The sequence below is a fragment of the Plectropomus leopardus genome, chromosome 4, assembly GCF_008729295.1.
Source record: "Plectropomus leopardus isolate mb chromosome 4, YSFRI_Pleo_2.0, whole genome shotgun sequence".
NCBI classification, from domain to species: domain Eukaryota; kingdom Metazoa; phylum Chordata; class Actinopteri; order Perciformes; family Serranidae; genus Plectropomus; species Plectropomus leopardus.
The window spans coordinates 14,660,446-14,683,722 of NC_056466.1; the positions used below are offsets into that span (position 1 = coordinate 14,660,446).

At 37.0% G+C, this 23,277-nt stretch overlaps 2 protein-coding genes across 2 annotated transcripts in view; both read right to left on the reverse strand.

The window, feature by feature from the left end:
- Window positions 1–5: 5 nt before the first annotated feature.
- On the reverse strand, window positions 6–4,606 carry ucp1 (uncoupling protein 1). Its single transcript, XM_042485276.1, has 7 exons — window positions 4,490–4,606; window positions 4,182–4,318; window positions 3,674–3,872; window positions 2,438–2,635; window positions 2,220–2,321; window positions 1,653–1,833; window positions 6–632 (listed from the first exon to the last, which is right to left on the reverse strand). The coding sequence occupies exons 2-7, from the start codon at window positions 4,305–4,307 to the stop codon at window positions 518–520; spliced, it is 921 nt and encodes a 306-aa protein (XP_042341210.1). The 5' UTR covers window positions 4,308–4,318; window positions 4,490–4,606; the 3' UTR covers window positions 6–517.
- A 6,695-nt stretch (window positions 4,607–11,301) lies between these two features.
- Window positions 11,302–23,277, reverse strand: part of tbc1d9 (TBC1 domain family, member 9 (with GRAM domain)) — a 63,357-nt gene continuing 51,381 nt past the window's right edge. The window contains exons 12-21 of the mRNA XM_042484931.1: window positions 21,706–21,991; window positions 21,402–21,531; window positions 20,928–21,026; window positions 20,622–20,690; window positions 19,677–19,917; window positions 19,399–19,464; window positions 18,370–18,456; window positions 15,260–15,328; window positions 14,902–15,005; window positions 11,302–13,130 (exon numbers count right to left, since the gene is read on the reverse strand). Of these exons, the coding sequence (XP_042340865.1) occupies window positions 12,321–13,130; window positions 14,902–15,005; window positions 15,260–15,328; window positions 18,370–18,456; window positions 19,399–19,464; window positions 19,677–19,917; window positions 20,622–20,690; window positions 20,928–21,026; window positions 21,402–21,531; window positions 21,706–21,991 (1,961 nt within the window). The 3' untranslated portion in view covers window positions 11,302–12,320. The remainder of the gene's footprint in view (window positions 13,131–14,901; window positions 15,006–15,259; window positions 15,329–18,369; window positions 18,457–19,398; window positions 19,465–19,676; window positions 19,918–20,621; window positions 20,691–20,927; window positions 21,027–21,401; window positions 21,532–21,705; window positions 21,992–23,277) is intronic.

Genomic DNA, 23,277 nt, shown 5'->3' on the forward strand with positions numbered 1-23,277 from the left:
AGCAATTACAAGTATATTTTTATTAGTAGCACCAGCATTATTTAAAGGTACACTGCTGTAAGTTGCCCAAAATATACAGAATGTCCCAAACTTGACAGTGTAAATATTCTAAATGGGTCCCTTTTTATTTCCTGTTGGATTGTTTTGTAGTGTATGTCAATGATATGATACCTGACAGGAAGTAAACATGGACCCAATCTGTTGCCACAATATGGTCCATAATTAGCAGATCTGCAGATTTTAAAGTGCAAACTCAACTTCCCAAAGAAGGGTTATCACAACCTGGTGTGGGCACCATTATGAAAAATGATAAATAAAAAGATAGAACTTCTTTTTTACATCAGTTCAACAAAGTCAAATACACAGTACACTTAACCCTAATATCCCTTTTTCAACAAAGGATTTTCTTCTTTGTCACCACAGGACAAAAAGAATAAAGTGTGAATTGATGTTTCTTTATCGATGTTCCAACCCGCTTTCGGTTTAGATTTTTCAGTCCAGCTTTAAAACGGGAAACTCAATTTCTCTCCTCGATTCTCTTCTTTGTGACCATCATAGCTCTCTTGATTTGTTCGAATGAGACAAACATCACAACGTTCCACGATCCCAGCCGCAGGAATGAGGGTACAAATCTACAGGAGACATACGTAGATAGATAGATAGATAGATAGATAGATACTTTATTAATCCCAAAGGAAATTCTGGCAGTCAACTGCCTTAATTCAATTCAAACAATAAAAACACAATAAAAGCATAATAAAAAAACATAATATATACAGTTCCAGTTAAAAAGTGTGGTTGTGCCAAGTGCAAAGGGGGGAATTCGACACCCATCAGAGAGATGGGGGACTGGGTGTTTGAAAGAAAAAAAAGAAATAAAATTAGGGTTCCCATGATCATGGAAAACATGAGAACGTCATGGAATTTAACAAACATATTTTCAAGGCCTGGAAAAGTCATGGGTTTTTTTTTGTGTGTAATGACATTGGTGCTTTAATTTCTTGTGGATAACATAATGTAACATGATGGCTAATTTATTTTCTATTCTGTCAACGTATTGTAACTGTTATGCATTGTGTGCCAGTGTTTACCATCATGTATTTTTCTTTATTTTCACCCCAGTCTGTCTCCTCCTTCATGTATGCCAGTTAATAACTGTTGCATTTAATTCTGATGTTTAAGAAGTGCCATGCAAATCCTTGAAAAGTCAGAAAAGTTTTGAAATTGTATTTGTGAAAATGTGTTGGAACCCTGTAAAACAGGTCCACTAATGCAGCATTGCTTAAAACATTTTTTGTCAAATGATTGCAAAGCAAGGGCTGGTTTTGTTTCAACACTGGGATATGATAGAGAGGTTTGAGAGTCCTCTGCCAGGAAATTTTGAGTGTCAAATCACTCAATATCCATTCTGGTAATTATTTATTTACCAATGTTTTGCATTTTCTGCATTCATATATAGTGTAGATGTCTTTTATTTTGTCAAAACAAAAGTCCCCTGCTACTTTATTGTTTTTACTGGGAAGGACAAATACTCATTTTACATACTGAGGAGGATGTGTCGACTTCAACAGCTCCTGAAATCTGCACCTTTGACCTCAAATACAAATATTTCCTAAACAAACAAACGTGCTGTGGTCAGAGAGGAGGCTCACCCTTTGTAGAAAGCCGTTGGCCCCTCTTTTGTCATCATGGTCCAGGCACAGTTGATAGCGCTCTTGTACTGGCCCGGTGGTGAGTTCATGTATCTAGTTTTCACCACATCTACCGGGGAGGCGATCACTGTGGTGACAAAGCCGGCACCAAATGCAGATACAAAGTGGCAAGGCAGATTATCTGTGGACAGAAAGATTGTGAACAAAGTAACTAAAGAGAATAAATAAGGGCAAACAGAAGGCCTTTTTTTGCGGGCTGAGCAATATAGAAACTCAAGTCAGCAGATTATGTAACCTTCTGAATGAGGCAATATAAATGATTGAGATAAATGTTATATTAACAACTGTATTTACAGCACTGTGAGGGGAAAATACAACACGTTCTGTACCAGCCTGTGTGCTGTTATCAGCTGTGGCAGAGTTGAAGGGGTGAGAGGGTGTGTGGATCTCTAACCCAATCAGCTGTCTCTCTGCCATGGCAGCGTGTGTGTATGTGTGTGTGTGTGTGTGTGTGTGAGTGTGTGTGAGTAACTTGTAACTCCGACATGCATGATCTTTGTCACTCACCTGACATCAGCTTGTGTCTAAGAATGGCCTCCTTGATCAAGTCATATGTAACCAGCTCTGTGCAGTTGACCAGTGCATTTCTTGTGATGTTGGGTAGTGTGCCTAAAGATGCCAGAAAAGATAAACTTTTTGATCGCTAGTCAGTTATAAATCATGTCCGGGTCATATTTTCATGGCAGATGAGGTACAAAAGAGTAACTTATTCTGCTAAAAGGCACCTTTCCAGAGTCCACGTATGCCTTCATTCTGGAAGATGTGTTTGTAGGCCTGCATTGTGCCACTGTAACGACGAGCCACACCGTCCAGGTTCATCTGGGCCTGGAATCGAACCTTGACCACATCAGTGGGTTGTGCAAAAGACACTGCCATGGCGCCCGTGGTGCAGCCAGCCAGGATACGGATCAGTACATTAGGGTCTGGTGAGGGAGAGACGGGAACAACCATTGATGGAATGGACTGTCGTGTATCTCTGAGGTACTTGTACTTTATATTATATACATATTGCATGTGTATGTGTGTAAGGGGAGGGGTGCGTATCCACTGTGAAGGATTTAGTGGCATCCAGCATTGAGGTTGCAGAATGCAAACTTCTCTTGTGTGCCAAGTGTGTAGAAGTTGAGAAGTTTGTTCTGGGCTTCTGTAGAGCAACATGGAAGGGGATCCAGTGCATATGTATTTTCTTATTGTTTAGGTGATTTAAAAACAATAAAACACAGTTATGAATAGATAGATACCCCTAAATCCTACACACTGGACCTTTAACTCTCAATGAATACATCAATCAATGTCGCTGCACTCAGATCTTCCTCACTTTACCCTGAGTCAGCAACACTCAGCTTTCTTTGCCACGGGGGCCACTTTTACAAAATTACATAATTAATGATTAATTTAGAAATATGATGTAGACTGCATCCAGGGCGATCCTCCCCTGGCACTTTTGATGAATTCTTTAATGAGCTAGAAACACTGAAATATTGAAGAAAAAAAAGTCCCAATGTGAGTCAATGTACTGGTTGGCCACCCTGCACCCCATAGCACAAGGGCTATAAGTTGAGTATCACTTCCCTAAACTCTTATTACATCTAGTATTTGCTTAATAGTACATGTTGTGTACTTTATTAACTTGGTATTGGGACTGTATGCCAATGACAACAATCTGCTACTGTTCTTCTGCCTTTATTGTACATAGAGAAGCTGTTACACATCTGTCAGTGATGGATAAGAGATCTCTCCACTGCTCCAGGAACGTGATATGTTGAACAGATTGTAAAGCCTTCTGAGACAAGTAAGTGATTTTGAGCTTGTTAAAATTAACTGCATTTGATATTCCTCTTTCATGTAAAAAAATCTGTAACAGTGGGACATAGAGGAAATGTCTGATTTGTGAAAACTTAATTTGTTTAGAAATATGTCATTAAAAGAAACCCTACATGCTCATAAAAGTAACCACTCACTGTCTTTGCCACCAGTGTAGAAGCTCTTGACATTATCGTAGAGGCCGATCCTGATGGAGGCGAAGCACACTTGTCTCTGCAGCCCCGCCACCAGCCCGTTGTACAGAGACCTGGGCCCCTCTGTTCGGATCATGGTGCTGATTGTCCCAAACACCCCTCTATAGCGGATGCCTTCCACTCCCTTCTTCTCTCCCTGGATCTGGGGTCACACATTGTACTCAAGGTAAACCAGCTTTACAGAACAAATGTAGGAAACCTTTAGACTTAATGTTGCAGTGTGTTGCTACAGAAGTGCAACTGATTTGATTTTAGGGTTAATGAAGTAAACAAAGTTGCAAGTCAAGCTCAGTCAATAGTAGCCAACATCACACTGTGTTACAAAATTTCTTTAGACTAACAGACGATTATTCTAACAAAAGGACATGCTTGCAGTAAATGTGAAGATGTTTTAATATACTGGAGATAAACATATTTTTTTCTTTCTTTGTCAGTATCACCGAAGAGATACCTGTAGTCTGACTTTGGCTGTGTCCAGAGGAAATGTGACAAGATCAGCTACACAGGCTGCGGCCCCAGCACTTGCCATCTTCACACCGAGTGGAGGGGGAACGTCTGAGGGTTTAAGTCCTACCATGTTTCCTTATTCTGAGGATTACAGGTATGCACAAACACACAGAGACATAATCAGAAGCAGGAGAAAACCAGCATATAAACATTAACCTCCCACACCAATCATGCATCTTTTCAGCTGTTAAGTTGGTGAATCTTTTATGAGTTGGCAATCAAAGTGTAAATTGATGATGAAAACATACTCACATTGTTTGGCTAAAATTTAATGCTCCTTTTGATCCTCAGTAGTTTGTTGCCAGGCAGGATTTGATTGGCCAGATTATAATCCATAAAGGGTGCCACTCCACAGAAAGGAAAGATGCATCTTCAGCTCTGTATTTATATATTTGCTGGCTGAGCTTTTTACGACATCCACAGAGAGGCGTTACTGTGTACTCCGGTACGCACGGGTCAAATCAAAGTCCACCGACTGTCAAAAAGTCAATGTTCAATTTACCCCTCAGTGCAGGCACATTTCAGAAAAACAACTATTTTACTTCCCCTATTCTTTAACTCCAAAACCAGTATCTTTTCATCCAAGATTTATCGTATAGTTCCAAATGTGTCTGAAAACTATAATTAATATTTCTAAATGTTATGTTCTTTTGTTATAATGTAATGTAATCAGCAATATAGCCATTCACATTTAGTACAGTAAGTACATTTACATTCAGACCTGAATCTGTCATTTAATATTAATAGTTTACTTTATTAGCCCAAGTGTTGGTGCGTATAACAACAGTCATAATAAAGCACTATCAGACAACAGCCAATGACAGAGCAGGTGTGTGAACAGCAAAGAGAACGTCAGGAGCTAATAGGCTAAAAGTTTTCATAGCCCTTTCATTTTTGCAGTGGCATTAGTGTATCATACAATGTTTCTTATTTTGTTTGTTATGAAACATACTTTATTTATGATTTCCTGACAACGTACTTTTCATATTTTTGTGCAAGAGGTGCATCGACTTTTTATAAAAGCATTTGAGGGGGGTAGTAATGACGTGAACTAGCGACTGAAGTTCAGAATGGATCAGATAAGAACTTTGCGTCACGGCCTATTTGGCCTCTCAGCAGTTTGGCAGTGATGGTGCCTCTTTCATAATACTTTTCCCTAAAGCCAGTCTATGTAGCTTCGCATGCTGTATGGAAATTATGTCAAAAATCTGTTTTTGGTGGGGTTTTTTGTGTGGGTATGAAACATTATAACCTTAACGATGGTATGATTTATTGCAGGCCTGTTGTAGACTACATTCATTTAAGCAATGTTTTCCTAATAAGCTGGCAACAGGCTTCGGTTTTCGTTGCTATCGTAGCTGGACTGGCAATTTGTGCGTTTGTGCATGTCTATCCCTGTGTCTGTATCCCACTGGCTATTTGATCGCTGTTGCTCTGCACTATGCTCATATGGTGGTTAACACTGACAGTGCCTTTCCGACCCACTGTGATGTGTCCTCATGGAAGCAGAGCGCCCTGTTGCTGTTGTTAGCACTCTTCGTGCTGTTAGCACTTTTTTTTGCTGTTAGCTGCTAGTCACTGGCTTATTCACCTCCAGGATTAAAGCTGTGTGCAAAATTCTAATTCATAGATATAGTCTGAAGGTCGCATACATCTACTTTAAAAAACATAAAAGTGCTAAATAATGGAAAAAATATTGATTTCTTGATTGAGATATAGATATAGTAGAGTACAAAATTGAAGAAAAGACTGAAGCTTTTTTATCACATTAATTTTCTTTATGTCATCATGTCTTTCTCCCTATTAATATATTCAGTAAGCATTATGATTTTTTTTTGTATTTGTTAGCTATGATTAAACTTTGTAAGAGACTTTTTGTTTTGGGGAGTTTATCATTTCTGGAAACCAGAGAGATGACCCCAGAAGAGATAGAGCCTATTTCATCTATCCTGTCCCAACAAACATACTGTATCCTCTGGTAGATAAATCATTTATAGCTTTGTCGTGTGTCTGACAGGGGAAGCCTCTTCTTAATGAGATAAAAGTCCTGTTTTAAGTGAGCTTACAGTCCTGTGATTGGTTAACTTGAGCCACAACCCCAGTGTGTTTAGTCTACAAAGAGAGAGGGAGACAGACAGACAGACAGAGAGGCCTTGTTATCAACTGAGGTTTAGTAAAGCTGTACTCAAGGAGCATGTTTTCCCCTTTCCCTTTGAATTGTAGCGAAGCAGAATTATAAAGTGACATGAAAGCAAAATATGCAAGTAAAGTAGTTCAAATTCATACTTAAGAGCAGAACTTAGCAAAATATCGCAAGTAAAAGTACTCATTATGCAACAGTATTCCCCTTGTGAGAAGTCTATGATTGAATTTTAGCCACTAATACGTAAAGATGTTGGCAACATTCTAAAGTTGTAGCTGGTCTGAAATATAGGTAGTGGTAGAAAGTAACTTATTACACTTACTCAAGTACTGTCATTAGTACTTGACTTAAGTATTTTCATTTTATGCTACTTTAAACTTCTAATACATTATATCTCAGAGACAAATATTGTACTTTTTACTGCACTTTTATTTGATAACTTAAGTTACTTTGCAGATTCAGACTAATAAATAAAGTCAAATATAATTTACAAATAAATAATGACGTGGTATTAGAGGTCAAGATAAGGTTCAACTTTTGTGGTTCCCTGGTGGGAATTCACAAGCTACCCAGCAGTTTATAAAGTCATGAACAAAGTTGACACACTGTTGGAATGGAAACACGGTGTTATGATCAAGATGTTGCGAAGGTGTGTGATGCCTTTTTCTTTCCATTTAGTTCCAGTTAGAGGTGATTTGTTTGCAACTAAGTCCGGATTGTGACATATGGGTGTTAGTTTGGTGGGTGAGAATGTGGTATTTTTTGTTTTTTTGACTTTCCACCAAGCTGAAAGAGTTATGGATATTGCAATGGTTTTGAAGCAGTTGTGTTTTTTGATTGTGTCACTGATAAAAAGTACGTCTGAAATTGCTATGTCTTGGCATGCAGTTTGTGTGATATCAAGCCATGGGTGGTGGTGATGGGTTGTGTTGATCCATTTGATAAGGTATTGTAACTGATTTGCTGAGTAGTAAAATTGGAAATTTGAGGCTTCTATCCCTCCCTTCGAGGTTTTTTATTTTTCTAATAAAATGGTTTTTTTTGACTTAATCGTGTTAAAGCATTTTACTGTGGGTTGGATTGGGATCATTTTGAATAAGTAGTTGATTCTTGGTAATACAATCATCTTTATTGTAGCTATGCATCTTATAATGGAAACTGGTAATGTCATCCATCAGTTTAAGTTATCATCTTTTGTTTTTAGCAATGGTGATGTTAAAGCGGAATAACAACTTAGAGGAGAATTTTATGCCTAAATATGTGATGTTGCCTGTAGTGGGTGGTTAATGGGGGATTCGTGATGTAGTATGAAAGCTATCAACATTTCTTGGTAAAATGGTGGATTTATTCCAGTTTAATGTGTAATCAAAGATTTTGGAGTACATATTGATGGTTTTGATAAGTTCTTTGATTGATCTGTCTGGGTTTTGTAGAAATAGAATTATATCGTCTGCATATAAGCTCATTTTATGTATATTTTATTACTGCAGATACCTGTGATATTGTTATTTTGTAGTATTGCTGCTGCTAATGTTTTAATAAAAAGTGCAAATAGTGAAGGTGAAAGTGGACATTCTTGTCTAATGGCTCTGTAGAGTGTGAAGCATTTTGTGAAATTAGGTTGTTAGTAATGATTGTTGCCCTTGGTTTATTTTAGAATGTTTCAATACAATGTATTCATGACTGTCCAAAACCAATTTTTTTTAACTCTTTTAATGAGAAATGTCCGGTTTACCTTGTTAAATGCTTTTTCAACATCTTGTGAGAGGATGGTAGCTTTAGAGTTGTTTTGGTGGGTTATTTTTATCAGACTGAAAAGATGGCGTGTGTTATTTGATGAGTGTCTGTCTTTGATAAGTCCTGTTTGATCTGGGTGACTTAGTGTTGAGAATACTGATTCAGTTCACATTGCAAGAGCTGTCCTGATGATTTTGATAACGGTGTTTATTAGGGACACAGGTCTGTAACTTGTGCAGTGAGTTGGATCCTTTTTTTAAGTGGTACTGAGATAAATGAAGTGTTCATATGATAAGGGATGGATTTATTCTTTTTAATCTCGTCTGCCATTCTTGTGAATAGTGGTGATAGTGTTTGCCAAAAGTGTTTATAAAATTCAGTGGGGAAATCTGTCTAGTCTGGGGGCTTTATTATTTGACATTGTTTTGAGTGCTTTTTCATATTCGGTGGATGTTAATGGGGAGTCTAGGAAGTCTTCATCACAAGGGGTTAAGATTGGAACCACCAGATTTGAAGTCGATTGGATTAATCCTGTAGCCGAAGTTTGCAAAAGTACAAGGGGTGGAAATCGCCAAAAATTAGCACAAAATAAATTAAAAAAAAAATTCAAATCCAAAATTCCAATAGCCCACTTCCTGTTGGGCTTGAGGGGTAGGTCCAAGAGACTTTTTTTTGCATGTCTGGACATGAGAGACACATCTGTCAGATTTCAGACATGTAGGTAAAGTGTCTAGAGGTTTAGCTCAGTGGGTAAATCAGATGGTCAGTATGCCTGAGGTTGCTGGTTCAAGTCCTGCCTGTGGCTGGTGGTTTTTACTTTAATGACATAAATAAAATATCGTTTGATTTGTCTGTCTGATCTGCTGATATAAGTCATCGAGGATGTACCTTGCAAGGAACATTTAAAACAGTCAAAAAACACACAATTGTCCCCTGAATTGTCATATACAGAATACTGAATTTTTCCCTGCCAAGAACTTAGTTGATTATCAGCCTGACTCATATATCAATTGAATTTTAAACAGACGTCACTGCTGATACTGAGCTAAAGCGAATGTCAAAAACTTGCAAAGTGTCTGGAGGTTTGGCTCAGTGGGTAAATCAGGTGGTTAGTGTGCTTGAGGTTGCTGGTTCAAGTCCTACCTGTGACTGATGGTTTTTACTTTAATGACATAAATAAAATATAGGTTGATTTGTCTGTCTGATCTGCTGATATAAGTCACTGATGATATACCTTGCAAGGAACATTTAAAACAGTCAAAAAACACACAATTGTTTCCTGAATTTTCATATACAGAATACTGAATTTTTCCCTGCCAAGAACTTAGTTGATTATCAGCCTGACTCATAAATCAGTTGAGTTTTCAACAGATGTGACTGCTGATACTGAGCTAAAGGGAACGTCAAAAACTTGCAAAGTGTCTAGAGGTTTGGCTCAGTGGGTAAATCAGGAGGCTAGTGTGCCAGAGGTTGCTGGTTCAAGTCTTACACAGAACAGGTGACATTTCACTTACATGACAAAATATCAGCTGATATATTTGTCTGCTCTGCTGATATAAGTCATTGATAATGTACCTTGCAATGAACATTTAAAACTGGTAAAAAACACATAACTGTCTCCTGAATTTTCATTTACAGAATACTGAATTTTCCCTAACTTTAACCCCTAACCTAAAATCATGGAATATCCGCCTGACTCATATATCAGTCGAGTTTTCGACAGACGTCACTGCCGATACTGAATTTTCACTGCCACGAACTTAGTTGATTATCAGCCTTACTCATATATCAGTCAAGTTTTCGACAGACATCACTTCCAATACTGAATTTTGCATTTCAACACCATATGACCCTTATATCAGCAGAGCAGACAGAAATATCAGCTGATTTTTTTTTAATTTATGCCATAAAATTTCATTTGGCTGTAGATTCATACAGTTTAGACACTGATTGTGATATCGCAGAGCAAATTAAGGCATGTGAAGTTGAGCGATATATAGTTTTGGCCAATAAATCAGGTGAAGTGGTCCAGAAACAGGTAAAACCAGTATTGGCAGATGCGTCTGTCAAAATCAAGGAATATCAGCCTGACTCATATATCAGTCGAGTTTTCAACAGACGTCACTGCCGTTACTGAATTTTGCATTTCTTCATCATATGACCCTTATATCAGCGGAGCAGACAGATATATCAGCTGATATTTTTTTTATTTATGCCATAAAAATATAATTTGGCTGTAGATTCATACAGTTTAGACACTGATTGTGATATCGCAGAGCAAATTAAGGCACGTGAAGTTGAGCGATATATAGTTTTGGCCAATAAATCAGGTGAAGTGGTCCAGAAACAGGTAAAACCAGTATCGGCAGATGCGTCTGTCAAAATCAAGGAATATCAGCCTGACTCATATATCAGTCGAGTTTTCGACAGACGTCACTGCTGTTACTGAATTTTGCATTTCATCATCATATGACCCTTATATCAGAAGAGCAGACAGATATATCAGCTGATATTTTATTTTATTTATGCCATAAAATATCATTTGGCTGTAGATTTATCAGTTGAGACACTAATTGTGATATTGCAGAGCAAATTAAGGCACGCAAAGTTGAGTTATATATAGTTTTGGCTGATAAATCTGGTGAAGTGGTCCCGAAACAGATAAAATCAGTTTGGCCAGATGCGTCTGTCAAAATCAAAGAATATCAGCCTGACTCATATCAGCCAAAGGTCATCTAAGGAATCTCCAAAAGAAATTTCAGTTTTGGGTAGGCATTTGAATATTTTCTTATCAGTTGTCCTCATCATCCACTACATAGTGAAGTACAGGTATAAAGTAATATGAAAATTAGTCTAGTTCAAGTGAAAATGTTCTTAGTCTTAGTACCTGAGTCACACTAGTCACTGGCATTCATTTAAATAATGTAAAATATTTGAGTCACTGTAAAGCATAATTTTAAGGTTTTGTGAATAAAAAACTAGCTCAAAAAGGAGAAATGATAATTCAATGTCTCCATCATTATATTTTACAGCTAAAAATCAGGTCTGAAATAAATGAATAATTGGTGGCATAAATAATCAAACACCAGATGGCAGCAACACTCAGTTTCTTTAGTGATAGTATAATCATATGGTGGCACTCAGTCTGATGAAGTCAATAAAGGAGGCTTGAGGCGTTGAACTGTGCAGTTTTAAATCAATCATACTGAAACTTTAATTTGATGGAGTTATTCAGAATGCATGAGGATCCAGAGTAATACTACCTGGACATTAAAAAATAAAAAAATACATAATAAAAATAACATACACTTAAAAAAATGGCAACACAACAATGTACAGAGCAAAAGGTTTAAAACATGTTAAGAAAAAAAGGCCATTGTATATTAGTGGATCACATTATGTAAACATAAAGAAAGTGCAGGTTCTTCATTCAACAGCATTTTTTAGTGAAATCATCATTTCTTAGGACACATGAATTTCTTAACCATCAGGTGTTTTTTTTTTTCTTTTAGTCATAAAAAAGTTACTTGTGTTTACCAATAAATAACCAGGAGGACAGCAGTTATTGGGAACAGTACTTTGGGGGAGTGTATGTCTAGGAAGTCATAGGTGTGTGCTTGGTTGTTGACTGAAACTATTCTCTCTTTGGAAGTGACAATATTTACATGAAAATTCACTTTATCATTGAATTTTCACAGCTTTGTTTTGCATGTTCATATTGTCATTCAATGAGAAATTGAAAACATTTCGTGATTAAGAGCAAATTGAATCATAAAGTTAGGAAGCGATAGTTTGACTGTTTATAATGTTAGGTGATCATACGTAGACTATCAATATCCCAGTTTAGAACTGTTCTGTATCTGTGGACATTTACATCTACATATCCTAAGAGTACTAGAGATTACAATATTAACACCTATGCATAATATCTTTTATAAAGTACAGCTACTACAGTACATGTACACACTGATTTCATCTGAGCAAACCTTAATATTAATGTCCTGCTCCCTCTTAGCTGGACAGGATCTGGTGATTGTTATAATAAAAGTCTTTCACATCTGGTAAAATACATCACTAAGAGCAGTTTTTGGTCACATTCAATCACCTACCATACACATAAACTGACCTTCATTGTCCTCTAAAATTCAGCGAGACATTTATACCCTGACTGATGATCCCTTTTCAAAGTCTGTGTGTGAAGTCTCAGCCAGATAGCGAGATCTCATAGTCACTTGTTGACAGAAGGGGGCGCCCGACTTTACGCACATTCTTTGCGTTTGTTATACGAGCCGCCACTTCCACTGGCTTCTCAAAATAATGCACCAGGGCCTGCTCAGTGAGCACAGATGCCAGGAACTGCTCAAACGTGATGGCCCAGTCTTTGTCAATGCTCGTGCTGTGAGGCAGCCCTCTGTCGTGGGGTCCACCCCCATGAGGCTGGTTACCTCTTTCCCCGCTGGGGCCGCTGTCGCTTCGCACCAGCACTGTGTCGTCTGCAATGTCCTCGCACTGCAGCTTCTCATCCAGCTCATGGGAGCCTGCGCTGAGCACCGAGTAAGATGACATTGAAGTGTCATCTTTGGTTTCATCATCCGAGATAAGCATGGCGGATGATGTACCTATGTCTTTGGGAGAAGAGTCCTCCAGCTTGATGTCTTGCATAGGTGGCAGCTGCTCGCTCCCCTCGTCTCCTATCCCCTCCTCACAGGGGCTCGGCTTGTTCTCCAGATCTGCAGGGACAAAGCCGCCACTCTGGCCCTGCTGCTGGAACACGCCGTCGAGCACGGCCTCTCTGGAGGTTTTGGGATCTGTGGCGTCTCTTGTGCACATGCTCGGTTCTGATTTACCCTCCATGCTGTGGTCCTTTCTGCCGGTAGAGGAGAAGAGCTTTCCCACCTCTCCCATCTCCAGCAGCAGACTGGTGACTGTCGCTGTGGCGTGATAGAGCTCCTGCTCTGCGACATCCTCACTGAACATGCTGTAGAGAGTCTTGCAAAGTTCAATGAACTGGCTCTGAAGGACGAAACACAAGACATCAGTTATACCCTGCTGTAGTTTCTTATGCATATACTGTATATCATAGAAGTATTTATCCTGAAGCAATCCACACCTAAATGCTTTGTACAATACTTAGTAAAGAGTGAGAGGGAGACAACTTTTCTGCCTAGAGGTGGTGAGATTACAGCTCACAGAAATTAATATGCTGCTGTCTTTGGCTTTTGTTTGATATCTACTGTTGGCAAAAATTGTTGTTGCATATTTGCGATCCATTGTTAGTGCTGTTAGCTTGTTTACCGTATTACATGACTGCTGCTGTCACACTGAACGTCCCGCTGAGCCTCATTCAGACTATAAAACTAAATTCAATTATCAATAATCACAATTTGTCCCAGAAAGCTTTAGAGCATACAACATCCCTCTGTCTTTGGACCCTCACAGTGGATAAGGAAAAACTCCCCCAAAAAACCTTTAACGGGGGAAAACAATAAATGTAATAATTAATATGGAAAACAAAATGAATTGCTGAATATTTGTATGGAGCTGCCAAATTTCTGAGTCGGTTACAGCCCTCACGCAAACAAGCACATGCGCTTTAAAGTCCAGATGAAACAGCATTTCTAGAGTATCTAGCTTCAGTATTATGATGTGTTTTCCAAGTGAAATAGTGTAAGCAGGCTGTATATGATGTTGAGGGGAATTTGATTTAATTGCTGAAAAACGGTTATGTAATGACTGTAAGGCCCTGACGGTGTTACACCGATGTGATGGTATTTGTCAGGGAGACAGACGAATCCCACCCTGTGCTTCATACAACATTAGTTGCTGAAGCAGTCCAGTGTAAGATCAGTTAATAGCTAATGAAAGCACATGTCATATTTTGTTTAGGAAGAAAACATGAAAACATTGGATTTTGATATAAGAATACAAAGAAAACATTTCTTGCATTTTTTTTTTTTTTTGCATGTTGTTAAATAGGCTGCATACTGAAGCGCGTTACCCACACCAGAAAAAAACAAAAACTGATCAGTGTCAGGTAATAATGTTTAAATTTTTTTTAACATTTTAGTAAAGATATCTCTATGTTGTCACAACATAATTTCATCTTATTAAATCATACAAATGTGTCACGTTAACTAGAAACGTTTCTTTTTGTAACGTGAAACTTTTCATGTGCCCCTTTTGGCAGAGCATTGTTAAATCCCTCTTGGCATTGGTCTACTGTACGAAAACTTTGCAATATCATCCACCACACTCAATAACAACAAAATCTCACTATGTGCCAACCTCAGCACGACATAGAACTTACAGTGTAACTGAACCACAATCCTCAATTTATTCTTCTCTGCACACCATTTCCTCATTTAAACATGAGTAAACACTTAGCACTTAAACTTATAGCATGAAACATTTTGTTTTAAAAAGAAACAAGTGTGTATGAGTGTGTAGTAGTAATAGAAATTAACGTATGACATGAAAGAATCTGAAAAATATTTTGCTATAACATGACACTTTTCCTGTTATTTATTACCTGACACTGAAGTGATCTAACAGTGTTAAAAAGGCATTTTCATTTCATCTGGACTTAAAATTGTCACTATTAGGTCATGATCCACATGGCTGTGTTATTGTATTTAATTGTGGCCACGTGTTTTAGTGGACCGCCTCGGGTGTGTACCACACCGTGTTTTGTTGTTGTGTGTAATTTGTTAAGTCAATTTTGAATGACATGGCAATCAATCATTGAATCTTGATGAAAAACCAAATACAGAGGGTTTAGTCTTACCTGATTCAGCTTGGGGAGGTCTTTTGTGTTTTCTAGTTTAGGTTTTGTCTCCTGGTTCCACAGTTTCAGGTAATGGCGATATTCAGGAGTGTTCAGCTTCTTTACTGTAAAATGTACACAACGTGGTATTAACATTAAGGAATATTTCAAGCACAAACTCATATTTTTTTAGTAGACTTTATGTTACAAGTGCAGAACCTGAAGATATAGTTTTTCGTGGTACAGTAAAAAAGAAATCTTAGATGTCAGTATTTTGCTGAATGATTGCAGTCTCTTGTTGCTCACATTATGAATATATTCTGATTCTATATAGTTTGTCTATATATTTTCTTTTTCAATGACTGACTTTGCTACTTACCTTTTTCAGTCTTAAATGTAACTCTGACAAAGCCATCATCCCGTTCATTTCTGCACTTTGAGTCATGACCTGAGGATAGAGGAAATACATTAACATTTGTGTAATTAAAATATTTACATTATCCATTATTCAAGCTACTAACAAATACTACAACAATTTATCGTTTGGAAAAAATATATTTACTAACTATTTTAATAATCGATACTCAACATTTGCCGATCCCAGCTTCTTAAAAGTCAAAATTTGCTGCTTTAATTGTCACCCAGTGAGTGTAAATGTAGAGTTTTTGGGTTTTGAAGCAATTAAGATGTCATTTTGGGCTCTGGAAAATGGTGATGAGCATTTTTCAGAAATGTCCTTGTTATTTTATAGACTAAAATAATTGTGAAAATAATCCAAAGATGAATCACTGGTAAAAAATAATCATCTGTCAATGGTTGCAGCCAAAATTCTAAAAGCTTGACTGAATGTTCAGTGCCCATCTTTTAGCAGCATCCTGTGTTTTGAGGACTTGCATATTCTTACATTATATCAAACATATTTTCTTACTTACAAATTATCTACTGCAGGTTCCTAATAGAGTTTACTCAGACACCTGCTCTACTTCTGTATACCCAGGACACAGAGTAGTTCAACAGTAAATCATCAGTGTCTGCTAAAAGTTTTAATTGCCCAAACTACAGCTCTCAGATTAACAAAGGTGTTTGAGGCAGTTTCTCTCTCTAGTGTATATTCAGCACAGGAAACTTCTGAAGGCTTGTATTCACATTTATTTTGGTGCCTTTCATTACCGCCAGTGTGCACAATGCAGGCTGCACACTGTGTCTGTGGTTTCAATAATGTAACCACCCTTTCTTCTGTGAATCAAATGACATGCCCATAACTGCAAATTTCACTTGTGCAAATATCAGCATGGCAATCTCAATTTCTTTATGAATGGCAACATTATTAGTAATAACAGAACAGGAAATTACGCTGGAAATCTGTACTGTGATATTTATGTGCCTTTTTGGACAAGATATTATTCTGTGACATTTTTATGCAATTTTAATGACATACTATGACATTTTTATGCTATTTTGAAAAACATACTATACTATGACTATTTTGGGACATTTTGGATGACATACTACAGTATGACATTTTTGTGCTATTTTTGATGACATACGATACCATGACTTTTTTGGGTTACTTTGGACAGCATGCTATAGTATGACTGTTTTAAGCTATTTTGGACCACATACTATACTATGACATTTTTGTACTATTTCAGGCGACATTCTATGGCACAACATTTTTGTACTATTTTGGATGAAATATTCTACTCTGACTGTGCGATTTGAACAACATACTACAGTCTGACTTTTTTATGCTATTTTAGACAACATACAACAGTCTGACTTTTTTTAAGCCATTTTGGACAACATACTATGATATGACTTTTTTATGCTATTTTGGACGACATACCATAGTATGACTTTTTTTGTGATATTTTGACAACATACTACAATGTGACTTTTTTACGCCATTTTGGATGACATACAATGATATAATTTTTTATTGCTATTTTGGATACAATACTATGACTTTTTTGTGCCATTTGGACGACATACTGTACTATCACTTTTTCGTGAGATTTTGGACGACATACAATAGTATTGCTTTTTTTATGCTATTTTAGATGACATATTATATGGTGACATTTTGAGGCTATTTTGGATGAAATACTATACTATCACTTTTTTGGTGAAATTTTGGATGACATACTATTTACTATAATATTTTTAGGCTATTTTGGATGACATACTTTACTATCACTTTTTTAGTGAAATTTTGGACGACATACTATACTATGAATTTTTTTTGCTATTTTGGACAACATACTATAGTATAACATTTTTATGCTATTTTAGATGACATACCATAGTATGACTTTTTTATACTACTTTGGACTACATGCTATACTTTGACTTTTTTGTGATATTTTATACGACATACTAAACTATGACTTTGATGCCATTTTGCACAACATACTATAGTATGACTTTTTTAATGATATTTTGTACGACATACTATAATATGACTTTTAGATGATACTATGGACAACATACTATACAATGACATTTTTGGGAGATTTTGGAGGATGAACTATAGTATGATGTTTTTTGGAGAATTTGGAAGACATACTATAGTATGACTTTTTATGCTTTTGGATGACATATAATACTATGACATTTTCAGGCTATTTTGGATGACATACAATGATATGACTTTTCAATGCTATTTGAATGACATACAACACTATGACTTTTGCAACATTTTGGACGTAGTATGACTTTTATATGATATTTTGTACAACATACTATAGTATGACTTTTTGATGCTACTTTGAACAACATACTTTACTATGACATTTTTGGGAGATTTTGGACAACATATGATAGTATGATGTTTTTTATGCTATTTTGGACGACATAATACTATGACTTTTTGATGGTGTTTCGGATGACATACAATACTATGACTTTATATGATATTTTGGATGAGATACTATAGTATGACTTTTTAATGCTATTTTGGATGACATACTACAACATTACTTTTCTATGCTATTTTGGATGACATAGTTTACTATTACTTATTTGTGCAATTTTGGACAACGTAGTATAGTATAAATTTTTGATGCCAATACTGATCAATACTGTGCCTTTTTTTCTGAGTTTGGACAACATGATTATATTATGACTTTTTTGTGTGATTTTGAACAACATGATTTTTTTTTGTGCTATTTTGGAGGACATATTGGAATATGACTTTTTCATACTGTTTTCAACGACATACTAAAGTATGACTTTTTTATGCTATTATCAAAGACACACTATTCTATGACTTTTGGAACGACATACTATAGTAGTTTTTTATACCATTTTGGATGAAATGCTATATTCTATTACACAACATAGTATAAGTATCGGGAAATATTGGGCACCCCGTAACACTGTGGGGACAACCAATGTTTCTGCTGATATGGTTATAGCTGGGCTTATGTGCTTATGGAAAGGATGTTATTAAAGAAGAACAAATTCGACAACAAAATAAAGTTATCTTACCGATTGACGTTTCTGGGGTGATGTCTTCAAAGAAGTACTGAGTGGCCTCAAAGGCAGAGTCAGGCTCTTCCTGTTCATGAGTGGCTTCTGAGAGAAAGGAATTCAGCTTGTGAAAAAGTTCTGTCAGCCTTTAATTTTAATTATTTTTTTCATTTTTCACAAACTTTCAAAGTAAAGGGACAGTTCACCACCAAATCAAAAATACATACTTTTTCTCTTACTTGTAGTGCTATATATTCATCAGTATTGTTATATAGAAGCTAACATTAATGGCATCTTACTTGGCTGAGCTGTAAAATGACCTAGGTTAGTGATGCTATGTAAGGTAGAAGTAGATGCATGTTTGAATGTTAGAAAGAAAATACTTAATGCACGAGACTGCTCACAACAGGGTCTGTGAATTATTTAGTAGCAGGTATATAATTTCTAAAAAACACTGCTGTTGAGTTTTTAAAATGCATTTGTTTGGCTCTTGGAGCAACACAAGCTGAGTGCCATCTAGTTCCAATATATTGGAGAGAAGGCTGACATTTCTAGGGCTGGTGTCTCCAACAGTTGGCAACTCACAACAAAACAATCTGGAATGATACATAGCATGACAGGTAAAAGGGAAAAACTTAATTAATTTTGATATTGGGGTGAAATGTCCCTTTAAGACCATAAAGTTACTAATGATTACCCTTTTGGGCTCAATCACACCACATCATTAATACTAACTGGTGAAAGTATGTAACAAGCTTATCACTTTGCCCATGTGTTATTAAAAGTCAGACTTGAGTATTCATAAGGTTGGGGACTGAAAAGTTTTGTCAGTTTTGTCACATAAATCATGGAATGATAAAATGCACGTACAAAGCTAATCCTGAAGAAGTGATTTGCTCAGTGAAGTGAAACGAAGAGCTCAGCTTTTTCCATTGAGCCACCTCTTTCCTGTGCAGCCAATAATCCTGTTCCTCTGACAAAATTACTTTCTGTAGATTCCAAGAGACATCTTTCTGAGATCACTGAGCTGCATAGGTGCACACTTACCAGGTATGACATGCATCTTGTAGAGGAGCTTCAGCTTCTCGGTGAGGTCCCCGTGATACAGGACACCTAAAACACACCAACAAGCTTTAGAAAGGGCACATTTCAACTGCTTCTAAATGTATTACATCATACTGGATACAGTAGTATGTTAAATAGTAGTGTCATGGTCATTAAGCTTTTTCTGACATGACTTGAAACAAAATTTGTTGACAGATTAGCTATGTAAAAAAACATTACTTCTAAAGAGTATTTACAAGCACACATCTTACTTTACATACCTAGGCCATTAATAAACTCCCGAAAATTGATGAGGGCATCTCCGTTTTGATCCAGGAGACGAAAGAAGCGTAAAGCCAGAGGGTCCGAGTGGGATCCATTGGCCCAGGGGAACAGCAGGTTGAATAGGCCTTTGAATTGCTCCACATCGATGCGGTACTGCTCCAGGTAGGGCAGACTGGGGTCATGACGCTCTGTGGGGTTGCTGCTACCACCCCAGTAACAGCTGGTCAGGTGCTCTGCCTGAGAGAGAAATAGAGGAGCAAGGACTATAAAATATATCCAAATAAATTGTATTTAGATATAAACTGTAGAAGAACAGGCACATTAACTTTTAGAAGAGTAACAGAAAAAGAAAAGTAACATTATGGATCCATCTGACTCTGTTTTGTGTGGACTGCAAACTTTTGGATTGTAAACTGGATAAAATAGTCTATGGCACAGATTCACATATTGTGTCTTTTCAAGCTGCTATATTTATAATTCTTTTATCTCAATCAGGTATTTATTTATTTTTTGTTTTCTTTTCACTATGGAATATCTTCAAAACGTTAGTTGTGGGAGGTCAATGTCTTTTTCTTGGTTAATGTTTGTGTTTATGTTTGTGCTATTGGATGATGGCGGGTAAACATACCACAGTGTTTGGTTTGTTTTTGGTCAGTGTTTCCAAATAATTCCATATTTATTCATTCATTCAATTAACTAAAAATCTAAGCTAAGTTGCATTTTTGTCATGTTTGTGAAACACACTTTGACAATATTTTATTTTTAAATAATCTGGATCATTTTAGTTGCTGTGCCAACAATTAAGTGGCAAATTAATCATTACCATGTGTTTTTATAGCTTGTTTTTTTTACAGACCTGCTGCAAGGTCTTTAGCATGGCAGAAGTGTGGGAGCTGAATGTGCACAAGTCCCACAACATGAAAATATAAGCTGTAACTCACCTTGAAGAGAACATAGAGCTCCTCCAACTCATCAATACTGAAGGCAGTCTCTGTAACAATAGTCCTGACCTGAAACACAATATAAAACAATCAGAACATAAAAGTGTAAAAAGACAGCATCTAATAATGACTACAAAGCAGAACTAAGACCTTTAAAGTTGGCAAATTGCCTGATTAGTGTTCTGCTGACTGCATGAAATGTTGTGCAAGAACATTGTAGTAATTACATTTTAAAAAATCTGCCTGCACTTTTACAATCATCTGCATAATTTCCGGATTTATCAGAGTAAGTTAGTGGGTCCTTACCACGTTGCGTTTAGTTGTATCTTCAATGGTTTGTATGACCCTCAGTCTCTGTTTGAAACGCATCTGTTCAATAACATCTGCACGGATTGAACCAAATTTCTGACACAAAAAAAGAGAAGGACAAACAGAGAGAAATGTAGGTCACTCCAGCTGTGATATTACACAAAATATGTTATCACAGTAGAAACAGCAAGGACTGATAGAGACAGTTGCATGATTGTGAGGAGACAGCTGGGCTTTTCAGTTAGATACATAAAAAAGGTAAATTAAATTTAAAATAAAATCATATAAAGTGAAAAGATGCTGTCTTTAATTTAAAAGCTGCAGCATTCCAGCTTCCTTGAGAAATGAGATAATGGCGAAATTTGATTTGAAAGCACTAAATAAATGGCAGATCTGTACTTTTTCATTGCATGTCTAAAGACCAAACAAAGAGGAGGACACAGCTTTACACACACACATTAAGTTCAGTACCTCGTAGGAGCTGCGGACCAGTTTAAAGATGTCGACCTCTGGATGTGGTTCCCCATTGTCCGTCAATAAGGAGTGTAGGTGGGGGATGGGAGGGAGGGTGCTGTCCTTGTTGGTCACACTGTCCAAGTATCTAAAATACACAAATGATTGACGAAATTTAGCAGGACTTCTATTGAGCTCGTAGGACAGAAATATCTAATAATGGGGAGATTAATTTCAGTGTTCACACAGTGACGTAAGAGTAATAAAAGGAGACACCAAGACACCCTAAATGTCCAGACATGAAACATTTTGTCTGTCTTACCGGCCAAGTACGGTCATGGCCTCGCCATCATCCTTGCAGCCCAGCAACTGGTGGATATTGGCGTGGAGTACAGAGAGCGCCAGCTGAAAGATGACCTTGATGCCATCGTAGAAAAAGCAGTCCACCACCACCACGGCACTCTCGAACGGCATGACAGACAGGAAGAGGGTGAGGAACCAGGACAGCGAGATAGTGGAGATGACACCGAGGTCCTGCATGCAGTCGTAAAGCTGAGGAACGTATTCACGGGCAAGCTCCTCAAACACCCCCTGATCAACGAGGGCTCCTGAAGACATTTTAAAAAAAAGAAGAAAAAAAAAGAAGATGTTAAAGGCTACGCTGCAAACATGCACTGATTATGTATTACAGTGTACAGCAGACCTGTCATAGTGTGTTACATATGGAAATATGCCCAAAAATGTCAGAATATAGCATGTCGAAAAAATAGCCGAACACAACAAAGTATAGTATGTCAAAAAATGTCAAAACTTGACGTCATGGGCTGAAAACAACAAAGAATAGCATGTCTAGACACGTCATAGCATAGCATGTTAAAAAAGCAGCCAAAATCATCATAATAAAACATGTCGAAAACATGGCTGAAAACATCATAGTATAGTATGTCGAAAGATGTCTTTTTGGGTCGTTTTTTCTATATTATGATGTTTTTGGCTTTGTTTTCATTATTTCGACATGCTATACATCACAGGTCCTGACATGCTATTCTGTGTTGTTTTCAGCCGTTTATTTTGACATGTCATATTTTGACATTTTTCGACATATTATACTATGTTGCTGTGGGTCGTTTTTTCGACATGCTATATTATAACGTTTTGGGGGATTATTTCGACGCGCTATACTATGACAGGTCTAAACACGCTATTCTATGTTGTTTTTGGCTGTTTTGTTGACATGCTATATTATGGATTTTTTTGACCATTATTTTGACATACCCAGGAGGCAAAGGCCATTTTTATACAGACATGGAGTGTTGGAAAAGGTTCTGCACCAGAAATGGCATCTAGGACATGCGAGGATCTCAACCTGGGTGGACAACTTGTTCAAAAAGCTACTGGAAAGCGACAGGCAGCGATAATTGCAACTGACCGCCACGATTTCTGCACCACCCTTTAATTGAAGGTATTCTGTGTTTTAGGTCAATCCAAACTTTAGTTTCAACTTATCTGAGAGTTCAAATGTTATGGTGATAATGCCATATAAATACCCTGCTATTAATTGTGCAATTCAATGTTTCAATTCTTTGTTTTATGTTGATAATGACAGAAATTTCCTGGAAACACAATGTTTATTTCACTTTAATACTTTCTTTTAATACAGATTTTTGCCCTTCTTGGGAATTATTTGACCTACAGATTTTTGCCATATTGCCCATCAGCAGATTGCTAAATTTTTTAACTTTTTTTGGCCTTTTTCCCACTTTGTATCAAAATTTGAAGTTGTTTTTTTTCGACATACTCGCCATACTATTGCCTTTTGGCCATTTTTTTTGACATTTGTAAATTTATGAGTTTTTTTGCCTTTTTTTAGCCTTTATTCCCACTTTTTGTATAC

Excerpts from the sequence above, each read along its gene's own strand:
- ucp1 (XM_042485276.1), bottom strand. The coding sequence starts at position 4,307 with ATGGTAGGACTTAAACCCTCAGACGTTCCCCCTCCACTCGGTGTGAAG. Across the intron at positions 3,873-4,181 it reads CAGCCAAAGTCAGACTACAG|ATCCAGGGAGAGAAGAAGGG; the intron begins GTATCTCTTCGG and ends GTGTGACCCCAG. Across the intron at positions 2,322-2,437 it reads CATACGTGGACTCTGGAAAG|GCACACTACCCAACATCACA; the intron begins GTGCCTTTTAGC and ends TGGCATCTTTAG.